Here is a 26,245-nt window from a genome sequence, read left to right as displayed (position 1 = left end):
ACACACAATTAATTGGATGGAACGGTGAATTACATCTACCACAACCCTATGGTGTCCATGTAAAAAAAAGTGTGGATAGACAAGTGGGCAACACCTGCCTTCATACACATAAAGCACACCTGTCATATTGTTTTTCCTATAGTTCCTACATTTTCTACATATTAACCACATTTTGGTATGAAATAGTTCCCTTTTAATGCAGTAATTTTACTAACAATTAATGAACCAAGGATGAATGTGTCAGTCAGAAAACAAACAGAAAAAAAATTCAGTGTTTGTATGATGAAATAAAATCCATGTAAGCCAGAATGTGAAGTCATATTGTGAGGTGATCCATTGTCATAGTGTGAGGTGTCTCTTGGATATCTGTAGTATTGCATTTATAAGGACAATAAATTAATTGCATAGATCATCAGACCTTGGGCATGTTTTCCGAACATTGGACGGAAGAGTTAAAGGATGTGGACACAGTACCAGCTGTGAACAGCCATGAGACCTACTGTAGTTGGTTATTGCCTGTGAACCTTGTACACAAACTGAATCTACATTGCTCTGGCAGGATGAGGTAAGTCAAGGTTTTGAACATATATTTCTCTTACAGTGTTCCCAACTGCTTTGGGTACAACTCTGTAGCAATGTATCTGAACCTAGCATACATAATTCATCCATGATCAGGAGTCATGTTTATAAAGTGCCAACATTGGTGACACAGACAGAACTGAAATGTCTAAAAAAAAAAAAAAAAAAAAATATTAAAGCCTCTTTGACATCAATGCTGAAACCAGAACAAGAGAAGTATGCAAACATACAAACAAATCACTATGTAAAAAAACAAAGTTGAAAACATCTATTTCTCACTATTTGAAGCACTCAACACACTATCAAAAATAAAATCAAAGCTTCTTTGAAAAATCTCAATCTTAAAAGTATTAAAACTGAATTAAAAAAAAAACAAAAAAAAAAAACTTAAGAAAACCTTTAAATAAGAAATGTAAAAAAACAAAGAAACATGAGGGTGAAAAACGAAAATGCGGAAGCAAACACACAGCAATGGCCGGTATTAAAGAATCTCTCTACTGGCCAGAATAATCCACGTTGATAGTGTTTTCACAAGATAAAACAGGGCAGAGCCACGCTTTACAAGTTGATTTCCATGTCTATGTAATAAGAACTTCATACTCTAATAACAACACCTTAGTCTGAGTCAGAAAATACATTTGTGGGATGTCAGTGGAAATTCAGCTTCCCATTTTATAAAAGGGACATGAGGAAAAAACAGAGATACTAGCTTTGTTCAGACAATTTGGTATAATGTTGTTATTAAAATCACTGAAGCGTTACTACACTGAAAATCAAAAGAAAGCCTAAATAAATTTAAATCTCTTATTTACAGGCAGCTCTGTATGAGATGTGATCCCTGTTGAACAACTTTGGATTTCATCAAGTGGAGCAGCTCAAACCAATATTTAGAACGTTTTGATAATAATCTCTGGAATGCTTTAAATCTACTTAGCTCGTTTAAAGGCGTCTTCTCTGCGAAATCCGTCATTAATGACCGCCATCTCTAAATTTTCTCTTCTTTGTAATCCTCTGATTGTCTGAAGCTTTGTCGAGATTGTTGGAACTATAAATTATTTGAGAGTCAAGTGCCAAAAAGAAGTGAGACCACTTCAGGTAAAGTTTCATACCCGAAAAACTCGCTGCCACTTCAAGAGAAGCTAATCCAAGTCAGCACCATGTCGCCTGCTTTTTTGAATGACTTCAGCTTGTGTTTTTTTTGAGCCTTCTGTATTCAAATATTTGCACCAATAAATCAAACTACAACACGTGAAGCTAGTAACACACCAAAACAAAGAATTATGTACAAAAAGGCAGGTTCAAAGCCTGAAAGAATCAGACTGAAAAAAAGAGAGAAGTAAAATCAGCACATCTTAAAAAAGGTCAAAACAAAACATGACTGTTGAAATGTTCTTTTCCTGGTTTCATTCTAGCTCCCCGGAGTAGTATTAGAAAAGAATAAAGTTCAAATAAACCTTTGTAACATGTGTAATGTGTGTGTGTGTGTGTGACTGTTATCAAAATAGACACTCCTTGTCCTGTTCTTCCATTTCCCATCGCCTGCCATCCTCCAGCCTTGCTTGTTTGGAGTAAAAGAGTTTTGTTTTAAAATATGAGTTTGTAGAAAATATCTTTTTTTTTTTCTTTTTTTTTTTAAATGTCCTTTCTGTGTAACAGTACATGTTCCTCCCGAGTGTCTGGTGCCTTACGTGCAGAGTCACTGTGCCGAGTTTCAGCACTTGGGCCCTTTGAGAGTCACTCCAGCTCCAGAGGAAGATCTGACACAAGGTGACAAGACCAGCCAATTAGAAACAAGAGCATCTGCCATCATCATAGCAACAGAAAGATGTTTTAAAATGAAGACGTTTACACAGACGCCGACACACACAAACACAAGCAATGATCAAAACCTACCTCTGCCACCTCTTCACTTGTTATGCTGGTAGGAGTAGGCTGTGTGTTCTGTGGGTGTCTCTATGGCAACAGGTTGTTGGACGGCACTTTCCTGAGAGGGAGGCAGCAAAGATTAAATCCATAACATTTTAGTGATAATCTGCTCTAGTGAGACAAAACAGAGGTCATTACCTCGACTGAGATGTTGGTGGCAGGCACTTGGGTGTACTGGGGGATGTAGGTCCCCTGCATAGATGTGTTTGCAGGCATATACTGGGGGAGAATGGAAATCAAACATTCATTGGACATGACAGCTACATTTTGGTAATAACCCTGTCAAATAAACCTGCATGAGGCGAGATTTATATTTTAAATTACAACAACTTTCATCAGCCTAAATTACAAAAGGGAGCTTCAATTCAAGAAGAACACCCCACCCAATTCACACCAAACAGTTCACCTAATTTGCCCAAATAAAATATCTCCACCCTAAATGTCTGGCAGTAGTGACTGAACACTGGGGAAAAATTGAGATCATTGCTTCTCTCATCCCTTTGGTATCGTCTTGTATAACACAATCACAGTCTGGCTAGTTTGGCAGACAGCTGCTCCCAGCTGTCATTTGACACCACCGATGTTTGGAGCTGCAGCTTTAGCAGTTAAATATCGATACTAGCTGAATGCTAATGCACTCTACTCACTGTGCCACTGCTGCCCATGGAGAGGTGGCTGAGCTGCTGTGTCAGGGGCCCCATCATCGAGGTCGGCTGGATGGACATGGTGTGGTCCATTCCTGGCGTCAGGACTGCTCCCTGAGGAAAAAAACGCACACCGTGGTGTTAGAACCTGGAGACTGTTAGACAGTCCGACAGAACGTGAAGGCAGCAGAATATTAAAAGATTCCAGCTGCAACAAAAACAGGAAGAAAAGAAAAAGAGCTACTAGATACTCACTGTGGGCGGCATGATGTACGACTGGTGATGTATCCAGGACGGGTTGTGCACCTGCAGCAACAAGAAAGACATGTGTAAGAGGACAACGTGACATAATGTTAATATACGGTGGCCCTGACGGCACAACGCACAGCAACCTGAGAAAACACATGCAAACACACCTTCACAAAACATTAATTTGACACCACATGTGCTGCAAAAAAACACAACACATGTAAATAAACAAACGTGCTTCAGTCTTACAACACAACGGAAGTGTTCCCCAGCTTGGAGTGTGTGTGTGTGTGTGTGTGTGTGGGGGGGGGTACCATGAAGGCGTAATCCTAACCGCAGCGGCCCAGGTTAATTCTCTCTCTCTCTCTCACCCTGACTTTCCTGTCTCTCTCTCTCTCTATCAGAATTAAGGCAAAAACTTACTTAAAAAGAAAAAAGTCATGAACCCGGCTGGGATGCACTTCTTTTTTTTTTCACGCTTTTAACTTCAAAGGTCACAATTGGGCATTGACCAGAAAGTCCCAGCCAGGTTCATCACATTTTAGTGTCCCCTGGAAACACTTCTCTTCTGTTTATTTGCATGTGTTGTGATTTTTTATTTTTTTTTGCAGCACATGTGTTGTCAAATTGGTGAAGATGTTTGTGCGCGTTTGCGTTTTTGCATGTGTTTTCTTAGGTTGCGGTGTGTTGAGCTCTCAGGGCCACCGTATGAATAGGTTCAATCAGTTTAGAAAATAGTCAAGCGAAGCAATGGTGGGATTTAAAGGGGTTTGACAGCAGGTCTGGGCTCTGAACTAACTAACAGCTTTGAGGGTCTGAAAATGCCCCAGTACCTGGTAGGTGGACACAGGTGAATGCATGTATGGGGAGAGGGAGGTGGGTCCGATCATCCGGTTGGGGGCAATGCTGTACGGAGAGGAGTAGAATCTGCAGAAAGAGACACAAACTCATTAGTCTCCACAACATGATCCCACTCCCTCTGGATACACAAGATATTTATCAGAACAATAGTACTGACCCGTTCTGTAAGGATGTGGTGGGGTCATAGGTAAGGGTCATTCCTCCCTGGAGGACAAAGAGAAAGGAACGCATCATTCAGAGGCCTATCGATCTACTGTATCACAAGCCTCGAGCTGTGTTGCATAATAAGAAAAACAGTCTGAACAGCAAAAATCTTAAACTCACAGTCTCCCCATCTCTTGTCCAGGGCCGGCCGTTCTGCAGATATTTTCCTTGGCTCTGACGCTTCTTCTGGCCTCCATCCGCAAATTTGCACAACAAGGGTTCTGGAGGCACTGGACCAGGGATTTTCAAAATAAGAAAATATCATGTTATATGAAAGACAATATTCATTTTCATGAAAGCATAACTCTTTGAATTAGATTATTTCCTTGGGCTGGTGATTTTTTAAAAATCAAATCAAGATGTCAGCTCAAAGACACCTGCCAAAAAGTAAAATAAAAAAAAAAAAAAGCTCACCTGGAACTCCAGGTGGAGTCTTGATATATTTTCCATTGAAATGTTGGATGATGGCCTCACATTTCTCTGTTGACTCCATCCTATAGGACAAGGTTATGTCTGTTAAAAGCGATCACTGTGTTCAACGTAAACAGGTGACAAGGCTTCAAGCAGATTCGCTACCTGTATCGGCCACCAGAGGGCTCACTCACCATGGCTAATAATATACTATAAAGTTGATCTGTAACTTTACCACTGACTACACTCATTTTCAAATATTTCTTTGTGTAAGTGGATATTGACTTCAAAGCACATGAGGCTGCAGCATCACTAATCGACTTACACCAGCTGTCCTAATACACATGACTAAATAACTCAAGTTTGTACCTGGCAAAGCCGACTCCTCGGCTGGTTCCGTTGGCATCGCGGAGGATGCGTGTGGAAATAGCCTGGCTGAAGGGCTTCAGCATGTTCTCCAGCTCCTGCTCGTCCATGGACAGCGGCAGGTTGGAGATGTATAGGTTGGTGGGGTCCTGCTCCTGTTGCTGAGGCCAAAATAAGATTTAAGAATGAGGATGTGGAGCAGACAGAGCTCTTCATTTGCTTGTGACAGAATCACAACTGAATCGTGCTGATGGGAGCCCTCCAAAAATTCAGAGCTGGAGGGAATATATAACCTTTTAACAGGAAGTGTGTGAGATGTCTGATATTTGGGAGGGCGGCAGGTGGAGCACATCAGACAGCTAAAAAAACAGCTGAGAGAGGACACGGAGGGTTTGAAGTTGGCCTCGTGGAGAAAGCTGATGAGATCTTAGGAGAAAACAGATATTCAGAGATGGTGGAGATAGTCTGGCTGGACTTCAGCTGAACTTCTCTCTCATGTTAACTTTCTCTCCCCCTCTCTCTCTCTCTCTGTCCCCACTACTTTTACTCATCCAACCCATTTTTTTCTTCTTCACACTGTCTTCTCTTGTTCTCCATCACTCATGTGTTATTACCAAAAGAGCAGAAGACAGGCCCATTGTGTGAGACTCGACTCTTAAGAGGATGAAAGCGCAGGATACAGGTAATGTGATATTAAAGCATAATTACATTTCATATGGCTCACCATCCATGAATGATCTAAAATGATGATGTGCTCTTGCTCGGTGGAGAATCACAGCAGAGACGTTTTGGACAAAGACCTTTGGAAATAATCTGGAGAACATCTGAAGCATTGTGCTATCATCTCCCCACAAGGCGAACATTATCATCCTGTTTCCTGGGTCATGGTAATAATACGTCGCTTGCATTCAAGCAGTTATATTCATGTGGTAATCCTGACCTTGAATGCAGGCACAGAGGCCGGCTCTGTCGGCTTGCATAAACCAGACAAATTATGCAGCTCTTCCAAATCTGTATTTGAAATTAGTAAAAAAAAAAAAAAAACTTGGAAGAATCTCGGAGAGTGCCACAGTTTCATTTTCTGCTTTTGAACTATTTTGCAGGATTTCTTTGCCTCCTGCTCAAACAAATTTAATTTGACCAACAGTATCTTGTAAGATAACCAGTCTGTATCAGCCTCTAACCATTATACATATTCATTATCTCAGAGTACAGATGTGATTAAAAAACCTGTAAATGCAGTGTGAATTAATTTCCATCCCATGAATAATGCATGTGTAATCGCTGCGACCTGTGGTGAAGGTGATTTCTGCTTCACCTCCCTCCTCCTCTTCCTCCTGCTCCTTCTCCTTCTGCTGTGGATTTCAACCGGCAATGAGTCAGAGTGAGTCAGAGAGAAATCTGACGCAAACATAAGCCGTGTTGTAAACCAGGAGTGAAGGGGTGAGTGAAATCAAGTTATTTTGTGGGCAAGAAGCCGTATGAATGTCAGTGATCCAGCTTAACGCGAGATCAGCTTTCCCAGGGTGTTGGTGGCGTGCATGCGTGCGCTTGCTTGTGAGTGTGTCATAATCCGGTTGAGGCAAGGCTGCTGAAGTGCGTGCGTGATCGCCAAGTGTGCTCTGTGTGTGTGTGTGTGTGTGTGTGTGTGTGTGTGTGTGTGTGTGTGTGTGTGTGTGTGTGTGTGTGCGTGTGTTGACAGGGCGGGTGGCTGGGCACAGGGCCCTGCTGACTGGGGAGCTGCTCAGACACTGAGTCAGATGCCACCAGGGAGAACAGACAGATCCTTTGTACAGGGAGCTCAGAGACCAGGCCCTGGGACACGCTCCCCCAACACCGTCCCCACTATGAAGCACGACGCGCACGCAGGCATACACGTCCACACACTGTACCTGTGTGCATCCGTGCACTTTTTTTTTGTGCACAAACATATTCTACAGTGCATTAATACCCATAAATACACTGATTTAAACATACGCCCATGTGTGCACCTCCCAGGACACACTCACTGCATGAACACACGGTTGAGAAAGCTTGAAAAGAAACATTTGCCAAGGAACAAGCGTTCTGCTGCGAGGATAATAATTCATCATGTAATTTGTAATTAATAATTCATCCTTCTACATTTTGCTGAGTCATTGTCAAAATATCTGACAGTGTTTTCTTTTAGTGTGCTGAAGATTTAACACTGACCAATCTGTATTAAGTTGTAACACATAAATCCACCAAATATTGACATCTCAAGTGGGGTTCTTACCTTGGCCATCTGAGCCTGCACTCCACCCGCCTTCAGCGCTGTCACTGCCTTCTGAGCTGACGCCGGACTGTCAAAGTCAACAAAGCCATAGCCTGCAGGGGCCGAGACGTACAGCAAGACATACAAGTTATGACAATGTGATATGCATACCACAGGACTCTATGGACAGAAACGTGTAAAGTGAACTCATGAAACACTCGTAGTAGTAGCGTTTGAATCTGAGGAGACACCCAGCTATGTCTGGATCTTGCTTCCCACTTGAGGACAGATGTAGAGTTATACAACACTGAGCATGTTAATGTCGCACAATACACACCTGTTAGGTGAGAATAGTGTGAAGCTTAATGGACAGTAAACATTTGGCGACTGAAAGCAAACAGCGTGACTGAGAAGAGTGTATCCGCAGTGTGCTGTGACCTTAAAACGGAAATCTGTAACTTTCCACACAGACTACAGCAGAGATGACGAACCATCTAGTGTCATGCTCGTGACTTATTTCACCACTCTGCTGTTGATATGCAGTGAAAATATTGTCAAGTGACAAGATAAGGTGTTAGTGAATTCATTATCTACTGAAGAAATTAATTTAAGTGAACAGGAGAGGCAACACACAACACAGTGGAATATTGAGCGCATCTCCAACCATTGTAAATGAATTGTTTATCCTGTGTACAGTCTGCCACACTGCTTGTTAAAATGAAATTATAGCAATGTAAAAAAATCACACATTATGGATATGGATTTCAGATTTTTAGAGTTTCGTTCAGTTATTGACTCAGAACCACGGTCGCACATTATGGAATACAAACTAAATATGCAATGAAATTATAACGGAACAATAGCAGGGATGAATTGCAACACAAATTATTTAAACAAAGGTACAGCATTCTTCACGAAGGCACCTCATATAATACAAATAACAAATAATAAATTAAAATATAATTTTTATTTCATCAAAATGTAGTGGCAATATTTATCTAAGCATAATCTGACCAGATGCAAACAAAAGGTGATACTTGTCTTCCAGACAGCTGTTATTACAAAGGTCGCAGAACCTCTGATTCTTTTATATCTTTCAGTGACGCTGGGGAATCTGTTCTCTGAAATAGCCTGTCTGTAATTTTGGTTTTCATAAAATAGGTACTTTTCCTATTCAAGCTCCTGCTGAAATCCCGCATTAAGATCACATGCTGACACACTTTTTTTTTTACAAATTGACCTTTAAAACTCTGCTCACCGGTTACTTTTTCAACCTGCCAGTGCCTTTACACCTCACCTTTGCACTTGTTAGTAGTCTTGTCCAGGATGGCCTTGGTGGATACGATCTTCCCATACCTGAAAAACAGTGAGGTTTACACTCGGGGATCATCTTTGCACTGTGTACTGAAAGAAATAACTTCTCTGTATTCATTATTAGCATTGCAACATTGCTGAGCCAATGTGGTCTCCCTCTAAACCCAATACACCCGAAGAGATTGCGCTCCGTGATGACCGAATCATAGTTCACCAGATTCCATCATTCCATCAGATTCAGTGCAATGACACCGAATATAATTACACCATCTGATAATAAATGATGTGCAAAGGGCAATCTTTAGAGAGGGGATGGAACACAAATGAAATAAGAGTAATGTCCCATGGGTTCCTGCATGCCAGAGAGGATATATAGAATACTATAGGTTTCCTATATCTTATGCATTCTAGCTAGCTCACACACATACGTCAATGGGGATTATGTCTCAAGGGGAATCCAACATGATGTGAAAATAAATAAATAAATAAATGTCGCTGCTGCACATTCAGATTGCTTCACAATGGACTATCAATATGAAAATCCTGCATCATCTACCCAGCTGCCCAGCTATGGATACTGCAGATGCACAGGATAGTGCCTGACTTGGGCAAATGCTTCTGTGAGGCAGAGTGTCTATCAGTTCGCATCTCTCCAGGCATGTGCATGCAGTGTAATCTGATATGCCTCTCCTTGGCTGTCCTGTCCAATGCTGGCTCCCAGCCATACTCTCATTCTACTAACCAGCTTCTCTCTAGGCAGCGTTAAAACCCTCCACTGGGTCTTAGTGCCCCTCACAATGCAACCCAAGCTTTCATCGCGAGACGCCACACCACCGCCACATTTTATCTGGGCTAGAAGAGTCACTTTCAAAATACACTTTATTAATAAGGATTAAGCGATGACCTGCTAAAATTGTAATCTGACAGTTAATCTGTTGGATTACTCTGAATTGGAAATGAAAAGTTACTTTAGGGTCACTTTCCCTTTAGAGAAAAAGGAATCTGTAAATCTGTACTCTGTAACAAAGATGGCTTCAAGTCACCTTGAAGATGACTATGTTTTAATGTGAGTATCCAGAAAATTCTAAATGATTGATTTGTATATTATAGATATTATAACAGCAGAATAAACTACTACATGCTGGGGATCAAAATATACAGTATGTATATATCATATAATCATTTCACTCCCTCCTTATGTTTGATTATGTCAATCCACTAAAGACGTCTCTGCAAATTGAATCCATCCAATGTTAACTGAAGATCTTTTGTATTATGCATTTGACCTCCTAAATGACATTACTATTTCATGGTGCATCTCTTATTCTAAACCATAAGGTGCAACCAACTGGACTGGGTGGATATGCCAACATTGTCTTCCTATATTTTCATATGCATCATTACTATGGGCCCACAGCCACCCACCCAGTCTCCTGCTTCACTTTATGACTAGTATAAAAGCTGTGAGCTCTGCTTGCTGCTCTTCCCTGCTTACACAGCTGAGCTGCTGAAGATACGGAGGTACTGAACAGCGCTCAGAGGTCTTGGACTACATGATGCAGAATGATAAAAGAGGGGCTAGAGACTCAGCCATGTGTGAGAGAGCACAGCATACAGAGACCAGCCCAACATCCATCCATGGTCAACCACCAAGAGAAGGACCAGGGCAAGGACCAGAGCGGCAGCGAGGCGCCCACGGAGGCAACTACAGCGGCCAGAGATGGAGAACCAACCCCCATCCCCTCTTCTCATCCCTCACTTCCTGCGCAGTACATCTCAGAGTGTGCATACAGCAACTCTCAGTGTGGGGGAGGGGGGGAGGGGGGGGCTTTAGGAGTTCTATGTCCTGGTATATGCACACATTAACTGTTCAAACTTGAGTTGAGTATGTAAAATCCCCTCCATGAATTGTCTTCCTGCTGTTTTACACCCTGATCTACAAGCATTTTCCTTATTAACTATGACTGGATAAAGTATCCTATCTCAGTCCACTTTAACTGGGAATTACATCGGCCTTAATGTGCTCTGCTAACAGGCAAATTTCATGCAGTGATTTTATCTGCTCTGTAAAAGCAGAAATATGAGAACTACCCCCACAGAACACCACCTGACACACAAACCCTGAACTCCATTCACTCCTCCCCCCTCCGATTCTCTCCACCACCGCCACCACCACCCCTCACCCAAACCCCACCTCCCCCCTCTTCATGCCATTGCCCTTGTTTGTCTTTCCCTTTCCCCTGGGCTCGCCGTTTCCTGTAGGGTTGGGCAGCCTCATGTGAGCCATATCTTCCAGACAGCTGTAAAATAGCAGGCCTCTCCCTCCCTCTCTCTCTCTCCCTCCCTTATTCAATCTCTCTAGCCCCCTTTTCCCTCCTTTTTTCTCACTCTTCTCCTCTGTTCTTCTGGTTCTCATCACCAGGCTCCAGAATTCAATTAAGTAAACCCAGATCATTCATTTCAGCCCTACTTGTTTTGATGTCTCCCACTGAAGACCTAACAAACATGTCAGATGGATCGGATGATGCTGTTGTTTGATGTCTGTCTACATGCGGCCCACAACAGTTTTCAAAGACTCGCACTCACATTGAAGAGCAACATAGGGTGGTATTTATAGTGCAGAATGTGACTTTGAATTAGAGTAGCATAGTCTCATTGTCATCGTACTGTACGCTGAAGACTAAAGCACAGATAAGCCGTAATTCATATAGGTTAAGAGTCAAAGAAGGAGCATGAGCAGACATACAGAATGAATTAGCATGAGAGAGGGAGACTAAACATTCTGTACCTAGTTGTTGGAAAGTCTATGCTTAGCTGTGCCAAACTGAAAGGTCTTAGTTTGCAGGCCAAATGATTGTTGGTTTTTCCATAAGGCCACTAAATGATGGGCCTTATAAAACATGTGGCTCTCTTCTCTGGTCCAGAAAAACCTGCTAAGGTGCACTTTAGCATTCGTGTGCACTTCAAGTGTAAGGAAGCCATCCATCTACTATATTTGCTCATGTAGTAATGCAATCCATTCAGTCTTTCAGCCAGCCATCTATCCATCCACCCATCACTCTGTTCTATCTTAATCTACTCTGCTCCTCTAACCTGGTTCGTGCTCACTGCGAGCAACCAGAGAGAGATTTATTGGGTGTCTAAATAGACAGCTGAAGCAATTGGTTTTTGGGTGACTTACGGCTGACAGAGTTTGACCAGATCCTGGTCTGTGGTTCCTGGGTGGAGGCCACGGATGTACAGGTTCGTTTTGCTCAGCTGCTCTCCCCCGCTGCTGCCGCCGCTGCTGCCACTGCCATTGCTGATGGTGTTGCTGCTGCTGTTGTTGTTGTTGTTGGGGCTTGGAGGAGCCATCTGATGGTTGGAAGGGGACACATACGTCTGCTGCAACAAGAACAAAGAGTGTAGTTACATTTGGGGTGGCACCGTCGCACACAACGCAATTGAATGGATGCATACGCTGATGTAGTAGCTAACTGAACATGAAGCAAGAACAGCTGGTTAATGGTCCACTAACTGACTCGCTCAAACTACAGGCTTATGAGGAGAAAATCAATTAAGGACACAATTAGCCAGAGCGTGAGCAACAGTGGCTGGTTAGCCTAATGACATGGTGTCAAACATCCAAATGGGGCCAGAGTCAGAGCCAGGATATCAATAGCAATTTCACCGCTTCATCTGACTTAATAGGTCAGCTGAGACGAGATGACATGGAACATAAAAAGGAGAAGAAGAAACAAATATAAGCCAACATTTGTAAATAGGTGAAATAATGCAAACATGTATATTATGCCATTTATGCATGAAGAACACTAAACTATGTAAGACTGAATGAGCAATGTGTACATGCTCATATTAAAAGGTCATAATAAGCTGTTAGACTAACTTGTTTGTTCTTATTTTGCATATGAAAACAATAAAAATGAACAAGGTCATAATAAGATCACAGGGGTGTATTTTTTAGACAGTGTATTACAGGATCTGAATGTGTGGTGATTTATCAAAAAATAAATAAATCAAGTCAAATCTGATCTGTAAGCAGCAGGTTACACAGATAAATAATTAGCCTCTGGCCTCTACAATACATCCTGCTTGACTGGGAGGTGAATGAAGATTGGCTCTACAAGTCAGAGTTTGACAGTTAGACGTTTCTGCATGTTTACTATTCATTTGTGCAAAAGTCAAATTTATTTTTTGAACACTAATGATCCAGCACTTAATGCTGAAAGATTGAATGTTGACCGTATCTAGTAAAACAGCGTTGCCTTTAAACGTGTTTAACATGCATTAGTGACGGCTGACACACAGAATCATTGTCTATGACACGGTACACCTGTTGCTTTAAACTGTAAATGTTGAGACATAACCTTAATTATTATATGTTTAAGAATACCAATCAAAATGACCTGATTTTGAATAGTACTTAAACTCAGAGAAATGATACTTTTGGCAGACATGTAAACAATAAAAAAAATTATAGCATGTGTGGGAACTGAACCATGTTACAAATGCAAGAACAAAGAGTGTAATATTAAATCTGGCTGGAATTATTGTGGCTCAATGAGAGGCTTTTATGCTGCGGGTTGAGGCTGAAACAGTTTTCATTGCGAGTATTTGAAACAGTTCCAATCAAAACTGTTCACAGGGAGATCTGCGGATTATCAACAGCAACCAGGACATTGTTTCTGGAGAGAAACGTTTATATTTTCTTTTTCCAATTTCATTTTTCAGTGCTTTGAGCAGCACAAACCATATTCTATTTACCACTACTGTCTCGGGGTGTTGGCGGAAATCTCGAAACCTAAACTGTCTGCATGACTAGATACCACTGAATGTGTTTTTAGTACTAACGCAGTACAGTATGTACAGATTTGTGCATATAACTGATACATTTTTCAACATTTCTTATTTTTACTGACCATAGTTTGAAACTGAAAGTCTAAATTGAATTTGTCAGGAAGGGAAATGTCAGATAGCCTAAGTTTGGCCATAGTGTTGCCTTCCTCTCTTCGCTGGAGGAGGAGGAACCGTTTGATTAGTTATGGTCAGCAGGCCCGGCCCCAGGGAACAATGGGGTGGCTTGTTGGACACCACAAGGTCAGCACTGGACCACCAGCTTGTTAACAGAGAAGGAGCTGTCAAAAGACTGCTGGAATCAAGCTAATTAAGGCTTCTCTACTCCTCTCTGCTGCGGCTCTGTTCAAACCAACTAGTACAAGTGTAATTCAGACTCACTCACAAATCTTTGAGGGATAATCATTTTTTTACAAAATTAAAACAAATATTTTAAAGTTTAAAGCATGTTTCAAACAGTGGTTTGAAAAATTATCAACAGGATTTGGAAGTTTAAAAATAAGATTTGAGTAGGCTACGTATTCTATAATCAAAATACTTGCACTGTTGCATAATTCAATTTGAGAGATACAAATTGGGTCTGAAAAATGCTGAAAACTGTCTACTATGCCTGGGCGAGAAAAAAGGAAAAATAAACAAATCCTGTTCGTTTGGCTCCAACAAACCACAAAGAATCAACTAATAACACTCCAACCGAACACATGTTTACTGGCCACAAATCACGTCAAACAACACAGAAGTGTTGTTAAATGACACTTTATTCTTTGTTATTGGCTACAGCTGGATATCCTCCTGCCTCGGAAGCAAGTTAACTTGTACGTTAACGTTGGATGCACATATCACATTAATTCCCAATCTAACGTTAATTAATGTTAGTGACACTAACAACAACATTAAGTTTATTACTCCTGGATAAAATGTTGTCTAATCCTTTTAAAAGTGTCATTACAAAACTTTAAGCCCCTCTGACACATGGGGTTAAAATCTATAACATATCTTAATCTATCTGATGTAGTTGAGGTAAAGCATCCAGACTTTTCAAAATAATGTTACTGGTTTGTGTTTATTATTACCTCACAGTATTTATGATAATGGACACGGTTATTTAAATGTGTTCCCTCTACATAGACCAGATGAGTATCATCCCACTGCAGATCTTTATCCAGCTGATTAACTGTCTACAGGTAGGATGACATGGTAAATGACATATTATGCTAATTATTAAAATCAAATTAAGATGTAAGATAAGCATGTATGAGAATGCATGTCTGATTTTCCAAAACAGATTTTTTTTTTTACCTCACAGCTAAACCTGGACTGCAGGAAAATGTGTACTCTGACCCGAATTCATTCCACAGCACGACAATCAATGAACCTTAACACACAGCCAGAACTTTAAAGAACTATCTTCAGCCACGAGGAGTCCTGCAACAGGCAGTATGGCCCCAACAGAGACTCTGATCTCAACATCTTGGAGTCAGTCTGGGATTACACGAAGAGATAGAAAACACTGAGGCAGCCTAAATCCACAGAAGAACTGAGGCACGTTCTACAAGATGCTTGGAACAACCTACCTGCCAAGTACCCTGAAAAACAGAGAGGAGAGGTGGTGCTATTTTAAAGGCAACGAGTGGTCACACCAAGTATTGACTTGATTGATTAAATAAAAACTATTCATGGCATTGTTTTTAAAAGCATCCTCACTTTACTTTTCCAGCCTATTGCACTGTACTATATGTGTAATTTAGTAACATTCTCTCAGACATGACTGACATGAGAAACACCAGTCATTCGTTTTCCACTACCCAGCTGCCATATGTTTCCCAAACTGTTTTGGAATCAGCCTTCAGAGCCTCCTCCCTGTCTTTTTAGTTGAGCGGAGAAAATCACAGTGACTCACAGACCCCATTCATCTCGGTCCTCTTCTCTAATCTCCCTCTCTTCTTTAGCATCAATAGTACACTGTTTGTTTTTCCACAATCACAGGCCCTTCCTGTGCTTTCCCTTGCCTTCACTGTAGGCGGCTTGCACAGACTATCAGGAGGGATGCACCTGCAGAAGCCTGGGGAGATAAAATCTGACAGGAGACCGAGTCCGGGCCCAGGCCTGGCTAGTGAGGCCTGTCTAATTGGGATCTGAGCTTGTTAGCGGAAAGTGCTAATCCCTCTCATGTGCTCTCTAGTCAGAAGGTAGTGTCTCATTAAGACCGCTCTGCTAGGCTCCTTCTGAGAAAAGGATGGCAGTGAGTCAGCTCCACACCTACTCCCCATCTGCCCCAGTGCCCAGCGCCAGCTCCAGGTGTTTTGCCACCCATGTAAGGTAATGCCCAATGTGCTGCTGCAAACACGGGCAAACATCCATGCAGAGGAACAGAAATGCAGTTAAGAAGGTCAGAAAGTATGAGAGTCTTAAATGTGCATGACTGGGAATCACAAATCTAATTTTACAGCCTGTAAAAGTGCATATCCTCTCAGTTAGTCCGTGCCCAAAACCTGACCTCCTGACATGTTACTGATTTCCTTCCACATTATCTGTTTACACTGCTCCTTACATGCACCGCAGTGTCATCTCTGAGCATTCTTTGCATTCCTTTGCAATACACAAATGTTTGTGTTTCTCTCCTTGAAGAGGAAAGGGGTTGCGGAGGGGCATATGTTGGGTCTAAGATCAGAGCTGAAGCTGTCGTTGTTAAATTGAACTACATTCCTGGAGGCATCACAGTTCTGTGGGAACTAGGCTTCCTGACAAGACAAGATCAACTCTGAAAAAATGCAGGAAATCCTCCTGTGCGCGCATAAAACATACGAATTTACAACTGACATACTAATATTGGATCAAAAAAGGCATTTAATTTTACAATATGATATAACTTTATCCCTTCTGCCAATGAACAATTGATGCCCAGTTGCTTTCAGCCACTGGGCAGAGGGAAGACGGACATGTATACAACTCTCACATCCCCATTAATATCAGAGTACGCAGTTATAGTCGCAGAAAGATAAGTCAGCTCTTTGTGTTATTATTATAGTTGTGCAGGAAGCATAACCACAGTAAGTGGCCTACAGCATGGTGCAGAGAGAGGGAGTGTGCGCCACACAGCAGCTGAAGACTGATGAGGTGATTACAGTTGGAGGGAGCAGAGGTGATGCCTGGAGGGACCGCAGGTGACTCAAGGACTTTTTCATCCGAGAGAGAACAATGAGTGCTAAGTGAGGCAGGATGTATGCCTTTAACTTTGTAGTGATAGCAAGGGTATGAGCCTGATTGTGTGACACTTGAATGCTACATCTCTCTGGCACTATAGATGCTGAGGCTGCTCACACAATCTTCTTAGTTCTGTCAGTCAGCTTTCTTTATCCCCAAGACAGGGATATCATTTCCTACAACATGTGAGTGTCAAAAATATTGAATATTTCAATTAGCTCCAGAAGAAAATGCATTTTGCTTATCATTATTAATCTACTGGTACTTTCCATTACCGTACAGTAACATTTCAAACATGCAAACTGTCAAAATCACTATCTCTATATTCTAAGATTTATCATTTATGCCTGTGCTGTGCAACAAGTATATGTTTATGAATACATGAATGAGAGAGAAATATCTTAAATATGGAGTCCTACCTGTTTGGCTAAAGAAACCTTTATAGGCACCGTGGAAAAGATCATAGTGTTACAGACACAATCTCTTTATATTATCTTTCTGCTGCTGCAGGCAAAAAAAAAAAAAGTAGTGCAAGCACGGAAGAACCAAATGAGAAAAGTGATGAAAATCCTTGGTGTCCTGTGGCTAAAAGGTGAGACTTCTCCTTGCTCTCCTGACTCAATCCGGTTTTATTACAAAGGAAAATCTTTTCTAAAAAGTCTGTTTTCAACAGGTATCAAACAAGCTGAAGAGACCAGAAAGTACATTCATCAGTTAGGAGGAATGTTTAGCCTCTCTTCTCCATGTGAACTGAACCACTGACAGACAAGAAATCAAGGTATGTGAAACACAAGGGAGGAAGAAAGAAAAAAAAAAAAAAAAGACTGGGGGCAGTTAATCGAAAGCAGAAGGGGGGAGGGGGAGGGGGTCCTCTTAATCCTTTTCTCCGCCCTTTTTCTTGTAGTAAAAGACACAGACCAAGGGGGTTAGCACTTGACGCTGGATTTACAAGTCCTCTCTCTGTGTGACTTTGGCACTCTAACAATGCAAAATGTGTAAAATTAAAAAAAAAAAAAAAAAAAGTGTGAGTGTGCATGTCTTCTTTCAAGGAAAGGGTTTAAGTTTGCAGAGCCCCTCTTGAAATGAGCACATTGTCTGAATCCAGGATTCCAGGAATTCCAGGTCATTAATCTGAGCAATCTGAATTCCTGCCAGCCGTGAGGCAGGGAAGGGAATAACACAGGCAAGGAGGGAGGTGTTTGATTTCAGCTTTGTTGAGACATTACTCAAGAAATGCTGCAAGTCAAGCATCTACATACTTCATCGGCCAATCCAAGTCACAATTGAGCTATAACGTTATTTGACAGATTCTGGGATGAAATCTTAATAGTTAAACAAAATCTTCTAAAATCAACATTCAAAATTCTCCAAATCCTAAACGTGTCAGTTTACACTATAGCTGTAAACAATCTGAACCAATGCTAGAATCTCTACATGTCCCAGAATGTATGCAGCCTACAGTGCGTACAGGAAAAGAGGTTGAAAATAGAAACAATGTCACCCCCATGAATTATTCATGTAAGAACACAAAGTAATCAATATTGTACCTCATATAATGTTTGTCCTGCAAACTACACACCTCATATGGCCACATATAAGACATCAATATAGAACCTCTTATATGGGCTCTGTAACTTTCCTCCTTTTCATAGAGCCATGCAAACCCTCAGTCATCATTAGCAGGACTGAAGGGGTGGGGCATATCTGTACGCGTAAAAGAGAAGAAAAAAAAACTTTGCTAACTTGTAGTTAATTCAATGAAAACATTACTTAAGCGCAGACACGGTTGATTGAACCCCCATAAATACATATAAAAGTAGAATATGAATCGCTTTTACTGGCTTGTTCGGCGCCTTACACGAGCATCTACAGCCAGTTTGAAAGCGGTGCTGTGTGTGTGTGTGTGTGTGTGTGTACAGGCTGGGTATAGGAAGAGAACAGAGACCGTATCGGAACAAACGAAAGCAAACTGTGGCAGTAATCTACAGGCAACAATGTAATGTAGTTTGTAACAATGTCACCCTAACGTCAAAAAGCCGACAGCGAAGGTTGCAACGGCAAGTAACAAGAGTTTAAGCGTCGCCTGTGATCCACTTTCAAGGACACTGCAGCTTAAAACAGCCGAGCAGCTTCTAACTGGAGAGGCAGATACTCGAACAGCCCCGCATCGAGAAATGACTCTGTAATTCAGCAAGAGAGGGCAGAAGTACAGGCTGTGTTGTTGTTATTTACCTTCTTGTTGTTTTTGCCGGTGTAGCCGTTGTACGGGTTGATTCCTGTCCTTGGCGGCACAGAGAGCAGCATTTTTACACGGCGCTGTGTCCGGAGGAGCGGAGGAGCGGAGAGCCAGGGCAGTCAGCTGACGTCAGCCAGGGAGACTCAGCCAGGGAGCAGCGGTAGTGATTGGAGTCGCTCTTCCCAGCTCTCACTCTATACACTGGCGTTATGCTTATGTGCTATATCTGACTATATCTCAGGGGTTCGAGCCCAGGATCCCACACAGCTATTCTCTGCTCACTGACAGCACATGCGATGTATACCTAAATATATCTTTGCAATAACTTCCACTAATACCAGTGTTCATCCAAATAACCCAGCAGGATTTAGGATTTGGTGAAGAAACACAGAACTGTTTGTGGGTTTGCCTGGTCCAGGCTCTTAAAAACTGATTTCAATATTTTATATAAAAGGTGCAAATTGTGATTTTAAGACTTTGAGCAAAAGCATGGACGTTGCCTCTTGAATCCCACGTGCTAGTCTTTCAGTCAATCTTTTTAGCAGCTGGTTTCAGTGTAGTTCTGGTCAAGAGACAATAATGCACCAGAAGTGCGAAGGAATAGCCCACTATATTTCCTGAGTAGGAAGTACACATGACTCACCATGACCTGGAATAACTTTTAGCTTTATAAACGTGAAAAAAAAAATCCTGAACCCTGTGCTGAAGCAGTGAAGGGGAAGTTACCGAAATCTGAAGGCAGCCAAAAACATCTGAAACGTGTTTGTAGTAGCAACATTTTGTTTTAAAACCAGTATAGATGCAGCACAGTGTTTATTTCCTAGTTGTGAAACAATAAACTGTTCTAATGAAGAGTTCAATAAAACTATTGTGCTTGTAAAGGATAATTCAGGGTATTTTTAGCCAGTCCCTTATTTTCTCAGTGTTTGCCATTGTTTCATTAAAACTTAAAGCTTCACTGCTGTGTTGAAGTGTTGTGTTGTAGTTCCAAGTCTTTTGGAGCAAATGCTTTAAAGCATGCACAAAAATACACACAAGTTCAGCTCCAACATTTGATGATAATCCATCCAGTGTGAGCTAATGTCATCCACAAGCTTATTTAAGTCAAGAGGTGGAGGGAGGCAGCTAAAACAAAATCTCACCTGTGTCTCTAAAAAGACTAAGGCTCACCCCGGTCACCTGATAACAACATGAAAAATAAGACTAATGATTTTCCAAGTGTCACATCCTCATCTTCTAATCTGGACCATTTTTGTTAATTGTGACCTCAGTTAATAGCAACATTTGTATTTTGCAGACGAAACAAAGCAAGGGATGTATAACAATCTGATTATCTGGTTATTCTCCTTTATATTTTGACCCTTTTGTCAAACTAAGCAGATGTATCCCCTAAAGGTGAAAAAGCTTTGAAACAGTATATATACCTTCACGGTGCACTAAATAAAGGGCATTTATCCATAGCTAACAGTTGTTTAAGGCTGGATAACCAATGCACCAGCCCTCTGCTGCCTTTAGATAAAGAATACATTCAAAACAATACTATTGGAAATTAAAAACATGGACAAAATAGGGAAAGAGCTTAAAGTGTTCTACACGCTTTGTGTACTGTAGTTATGTGAGCACAGATGAGTCCATCAGTACATTGAAGTTGGTCTGATGTCATTGCAATGTATTAATCAGAAAACCATGGTGTTCTCTCTTTGCTGTGCTACTGTCTATGACATTTAGAGACAATGGTAAAATTAAATGTATTACGTTGCACTACTTTTGCAATAAACCAATAGTATACATCAGACATAGTTGCAAGAGATGTAAGTTATACTGTATGAGGATACTGTGTTGTTCAAACCTCACAGTAATACCCATCTGAAAATATACCTGATATTTGCCATGGTGGGATGTAGCTGGAGCTATAATTCTAATTTCCATTTTTCCATGTTTCTGAATCTGACCCTAATTTGAAAACAACTCTTGATAAATAAGATAACTGCCTATATTACTTCACATCCCTCTGTCTTTTCATGCTTTTAGATGCCTCTCCACATATGAATAAAAAAGTGTTTGTATCAACAGAAGTTGCTTGGCAACTAAATCCCCTGACCCTTTTGTCTTGTCTTGCGTACCCTGACTGATTAACCCTCAAGTGTGTAGAAAACATATGCAATTGTTCACTCAGCCATACAGTGTGCTTCTTTTTCTAGCCATAGCATTTGCAAAATGCATCTACATCTGCGAAACTCAGGCTCACAGAAAGACAGAGGACAGGCCTATATACTTGTGTTGATCTACATGCACAAGGGATTTCATCCTGATTTCATCATGACGGTCTAGTCAGACAGATGGGAGAGGCTCAGCTGAATTCATAATCTCTCCCTCTCTCTCCCACACACACATGCACACAATGTCAAAACTTGAAGCATTGGTTGCATTTGCATAAAAATAACATTATTCTGTTTTGCCATCATTCTCTCCGGTTAGATATTGATGCTTTTTCGACTGGACCCTTTCAGACCACAATTAGGTCACCCAGTGTCGTTCACTCCCCCTGTTTCGATCTATGCAATGTTTTGATATGCGTGTGCAAGTGTTCAGCCAGATGGGCTGCGAGTTCCACAGAGCTCAAGGACAGTTTGGGGAGTGACTCAAACAGCAGAGGGCCGGAGCCAGCCAGCACGTACTGTGAATTTACCGATAATGGGAATAGTGGGGGCTGTTGGGAGCTGTGGGTTCTTGGATAGGGTTTCTTCCACCAACAGATATGAAAAAAAAAGATGTGATTGTAACTGTATACTACAATAGAATTTTGTTTATCAAGCAGTTTAATCTAGAATAATATAGAGCTGAAGTATGTTTCCTGGCAGAACAACCAAAAAGTTACATAAAGTAACACCTGCATATCTACAAATCCAAGATTCATTTGAAAAATGTCATGGTGAACTTTGTGTTGGACTGGGGCTATTGCTCTTGTGGGTTGTATGGGGGGAGGGTTGCAGATGGGGGAGAAGTTAGGTAGGGTTGGGGGGTGGGGGGGTGGAGAACACAGGCTGCTGGTGCATGCTCCGCATTCCTCAGGTGTTGTCAGCATAGCTTGCTCAGTAATTACCTCTCTGTGAAAAACATGCACAAAGCCACACTTTACCAGCAAACCGAAGGGCAGCACCCGCAAGGAGGTGTCAGGGGAGATGTCAAAGACAGATGGGCGTATGTTTATATTTACATGAAGGCATAATATGAACTGGTTAATGGCTATTTTTTTAATGAGTGCACCAGAGTAAGATCTTTTGAAACATTACTTGCCTGGTGTACTGCATACATGTAGTACAGCTACAGATGCAGATTGTGACTGTGTGAGGGAGCCAGCAACTTGATTTATGCAGCAATCCATCTTCTCTCAAGGATACGGGCAGGTTGGGTAATGATCGTAGCCAAGCAGACCTTGGCATGTGAATCTAGTGGTGTGATACAGATGCACAGTTGCAAAGACGGTGGTTAGCCTTCACACACACATACTGATTTTTTCTTTTTCTTTTTTTTTTTTTTTTTTTTTTTTTTTTAATTTTGCAGACAGGTTGTAGATTGTTGTGGTCCTCCCTCTGCATTCTGCTTTTCATTGTTTCTTTCAGATGTCATCACTTTAATCACTGACACTACTGTCAAAGAAGAAGCAGGTTCTCCCTTCCTGGGAATGCTTCTCTCTCACTTTCCTCTCCTTCCTTTGCCCCCGCTCTGTCTCCTTGGCAGGCTTGCTAAAAGCTGAGGGATTGTGTGCAGATGTGCCTGGAGAGAGGCCAGCCCCTCTGCCCTGGGAGAACATGTGGTCTGGGAGTGTTTACGCTGGCACTCTTTCAAGCTGTCTCCCACACAGCATGCTGGCGTCTGTCTCTGCTGGATGACAATGCTCAACCCTCCTCCCACAAAGGGGGCATTCTCAGGTTGAGGTGACACCAGCAATCATGTTGATTCGCTGTGTTGACAAACAGGAGAGACAGCAATGTAGGTAAAAAGTAGACACATTTGCGAACATTAACAAATTGTGTTTTCCAGTCAACTTGAAAAGGATCTTTATTGAAATTCTTGGAGCGTATAGATTAGTTACAGGGGGGGAAAAAAAACATTTAAAATGCTTCTATTCTAACTATTTCCCCCTAACTTTTGCATTTATATTTTGTTTTCACCCTCAGAGTGAAAATATGCTTGGATTCAACAGATATCCAGACACTTGAGGCATGTTTTTCACAGATTCTCCGCATACTTCACATTCTCCCCTGTGATTCAGGTTCTGGGTAAACATCTGTAAGCTGAAACCCCCTGAAAGGCACGTTTATTCTTAACACCAATGGCAGTACAGTTACTGTCAGTTTGTGTAGTGTGAATTACACACCTGTTGTTTTTCATATCTAAGATTACATGCCAGTGGGAAAAGAATACAAACACTGCATATCACCATAGATTTGCAGGAGGAGTCATTAAGAGCATTTCAGTTACCAAATGGCTGCGGTTCAGAGCAAAGATCCTCTCATGCTCTGTTTTCAACCAAATCACTCTTTGATCAGAGCTTTCTCAGAGGGTGTGCCATGTAAAATTGACCAAATATTTTAGGAAAATGTCGGGTTCATTTTGTCATGTTAGTAAAATGAGTTACAGGCTGCACGTCTCTCTTCAATGTAAGTATTCAGTGCCCCCTGCAGGTTCAGATGGTTTATGGGACTACACAGTCATATATTCACAACTCTTCAACTCTTCACAACAGTTAAACAAAGATTAATGTAGTTTCTTCAAAGCTATAAATACATCATTCACTCTGCACTTGCTTTGTGGAAGATATTTTGATAAGGCAATTAATCGCAAATCCTTAATTTTCATTGAAGATGCCTAAATCTGTTAATATTTACTTCATTGAGGCCATCTACCGTGTGTATTCCTGCAAGGGCTGATTTACTTTGTTAACTTTTCTATATTTGATGTCACTTAGTGTTCTATACCAAGGTCTGGTTATGTATATGGATAATTTGTCTTATACTCAAAGTTGTGCATACTGCTTTTATAATGATAAATCTTTAGAAACCTTAAAATCTCTCTAGATTATTGAAAATATTTTGGGTCTTATTGTTAACTAAAATAATTATTAATGTAAAGGGCTGGGGGATGTACTGTAGGTGACAGTCCAGATTGATTTAGATCTTTGTTTTTGTCCGCAGCTTTGGCAACCAGTCATATAAGTACTTGCTATAAAATACAATAACATATTCCTTTTGTGATGAATTACCTTCTCTTGAAACTGGGGAAACAATTGTACATGTTCAGATATCCAAAAACATGCAGCCATATCCATTTCATTACAATCATACTGATTTTTAATTTCCATGTACCACTAGGGGGCGTGATTTAGTGAAGAACACGGAGGTTGAAGGGCCTCCACAAGATACACATACACCTCTCATGGTCTCACTGCATTCTTACCCATTTTGACTTGGGAGGAACTAGGTGCAAACTCTGAGTGTGAAAGTGTGAGTAAAAACAAAGCCAATAAGATTACACGATTTAGTTTAGAGTTTATAGACTAAAATCTATTTTAGGACTCTATTAGATACTGCTTGCATGTTATCTTGAAAAGATTTGTATAATATTGTTTTACTGACAATCTTCTCATTTAGAAGTTGGAAATATATAAATATCCTAGACTTTAACCAAAAACGAGCCTCAGACCTACATTAAGTCTGAAAAAAACTATTCATGGCAGGAAAAATTCTTGGAAGCAGGAATTACATTCAGCAGCTGTGAACAAGGCTGGATTAGGCCCAACCGAAATAACTGTTTTAGTTTATATTGTGCTCATTTGTTATCATTTGTTTTAAAGTTGGGCTTTCTCAAATTGCTTCCAAACCCTTGGCTAAGGTCAGATTTTTCCATCATAGAAGTACTGAAAGAATGCAAACCACAATTATTCTCATCACCAGTACATCCGACAATTATTTTCATCAATAATCGATTGATTATTTAGTATAGGCTATGAAATGTCAGAAAATAGTGAAAATGCACATCATTGGTTCCTTACTAACAGTCAAAAAGTCCAACATTTGGGATTATTGTGTTTATTGCATAATTTTGGTCATAAAAACCGAGAAACTAGCAAATATACACATTTCAGAAGCTGGTATCAGTGACTTTCTGGAATTTTAGCTTAAAAAATGACTGTTGCCAGTTAAATTTCTACCAGTGGAATAATCAGTTAATCAACTGATTCCAGCTCGAGAGTACTGGCTGGTTTCTGGGAGATAACTGCCATGTACAGTGGGGGTCAACAGGGACCCGGCTAAAAAAAAAAATCAACAATGTTGAGCCAACATGGCTGACCGCAGAGCGCCAGTTGCAGTCGCCGCCTCTCTCTCCCACCTCCACGGTTGATGAAAAAGAGCATGAAATAGGAGAAAAGGAGGTGTGTTGGAGCATGCGCAGACCGTGCTCGCCGCTCAGTTATCCCATTTTCGTAGAGTCGAGCGTTACGTCACGGGCTCGTCCACAGTGCTGGAGCTTGAGAGATTCACCATCCACTCATGCAGTCACAAGCACAGGGAGACGTTGGCGCTCCGAGCTAAAAAAAAAACAACAACAAAAAACCAAACAAAACGCTTTTACTTTTTAAATTTTTTCTTTTTTAGTTTGGCACCACGGAATGAGCTGAGCGGAGCCGGCGACTGCAGGGCTGTACGAGTGGACGACTCTGGTGGCATGGTGTGCTGAAACAGAGACCCCAGCAAGCACAGAGAGACAGAGGTTGCACTGTGCATCATGTTTGAATGCCGATAATCAATTAGAAATATACATGACTGTGCTGCTGCATTGCCTATAGCCTCGCCGGGCTGTAGCAAGTCGCCTTTTATTGAAGAAGCCCGTCTGAAGCGGCCACCGTGCGGGGCTGAGGGTGCAACTGAACGGACAATCGCACCCGGACCATTGAGGGGGTTCGGATGAGGTGGTTGATCGGGTTGTTCGGTTTGAGAAATCCAGCCAACTTTTTCTCTATTCCTTTCTAACAGCAGTGCCATCGGGCATTGCTCAGGAGATGGCGATGAGGTTGTTCTACTTGGGATTTATACTCTACTTGGAGATCGTATCTCCTAACGGTGCAACCGTAGGTAAGAAGCCTGTTGTGTTATCTTG

At 41.3% G+C, this 26,245-nt stretch overlaps 2 protein-coding genes across 3 annotated transcripts in view; one reads left to right on the top strand and one right to left on the bottom strand.

Moving 5' to 3' along the window:
• Nucleotides 1–990: 990 nt before the first annotated feature.
• LOC111219267 (RNA-binding motif, single-stranded-interacting protein 2-like) lies at nt 991–19,152 on the bottom strand. 2 transcript variants are annotated; one of them, XM_022741891.1, is made up of 14 exons: nt 19,081–19,152; nt 11,972–12,174; nt 8,774–8,832; nt 7,498–7,589; nt 5,244–5,401; nt 4,878–4,957; nt 4,584–4,693; nt 4,417–4,463; nt 4,232–4,325; nt 3,405–3,455; nt 3,153–3,263; nt 2,644–2,724; nt 2,473–2,563; nt 991–2,336 (listed from the first exon to the last, which is right to left on the bottom strand). In XM_022741891.1, the coding sequence occupies exons 1-13, from the start codon at nt 19,150–19,152 to the stop codon at nt 2,486–2,488; spliced, it is 1,236 nt and encodes a 411-aa protein (XP_022597612.1). In that variant the 3' UTR covers nt 991–2,336; nt 2,473–2,485. The 2 variants fall into 2 exon arrangements, with proteins under 2 accessions (XP_022597612.1, XP_022597613.1); XM_022741892.1 differs by having other exon boundaries at nt 11,972–12,171.
• Nucleotides 19,153–25,637: 6,485 nt separating this feature from the next.
• LOC111218980 (low-density lipoprotein receptor-related protein 1-like) overlaps nt 25,638–26,245 on the top strand; it is an 87,660-nt gene continuing 87,052 nt past the window's right edge. Inside the window, exon 1 of the mRNA XM_022741500.1 lies at nt 25,638–26,220. Within this exon, the coding sequence (XP_022597221.1) occupies nt 26,148–26,220 (73 nt within the window). The 5' untranslated portion in view covers nt 25,638–26,147. The remainder of the gene's footprint in view (nt 26,221–26,245) is intronic.

This window comes from Seriola dumerili, unplaced genomic scaffold (assembly GCF_002260705.1).
Source record: "Seriola dumerili isolate Sdu_G_001 unplaced genomic scaffold, Sdu_1.0 BDQW01000056.1, whole genome shotgun sequence".
In the NCBI taxonomy this organism is placed as follows: Eukaryota; Metazoa; Chordata; class Actinopteri; order Carangiformes; family Carangidae; genus Seriola; species Seriola dumerili.
The sequence above is the reverse complement of the archived record's forward strand: the minus strand, read 5'-3'. Positions and strand labels throughout refer to the sequence as shown.

Coding starts and splice junctions, on each gene's coding strand:
- LOC111219267 (XM_022741891.1), bottom strand. CDS start 19,152: ATGCTGCTCTCTGTGCCGCCAAGGACAGGAATCAACCCGTACAACGGC. Junction 4,464..4,583: donor GGACAAGAGATGGGGAGACT/GTGAGTTTAAGA, acceptor TTTGTCCTCCAG/GGAGGAATGACCCTTACCTA. Junction 3,264..3,404: donor CGTACATCATGCCGCCCACA/GTGAGTATCTAG, acceptor TTTTTTCCTCAG/GGAGCAGTCCTGACGCCAGG.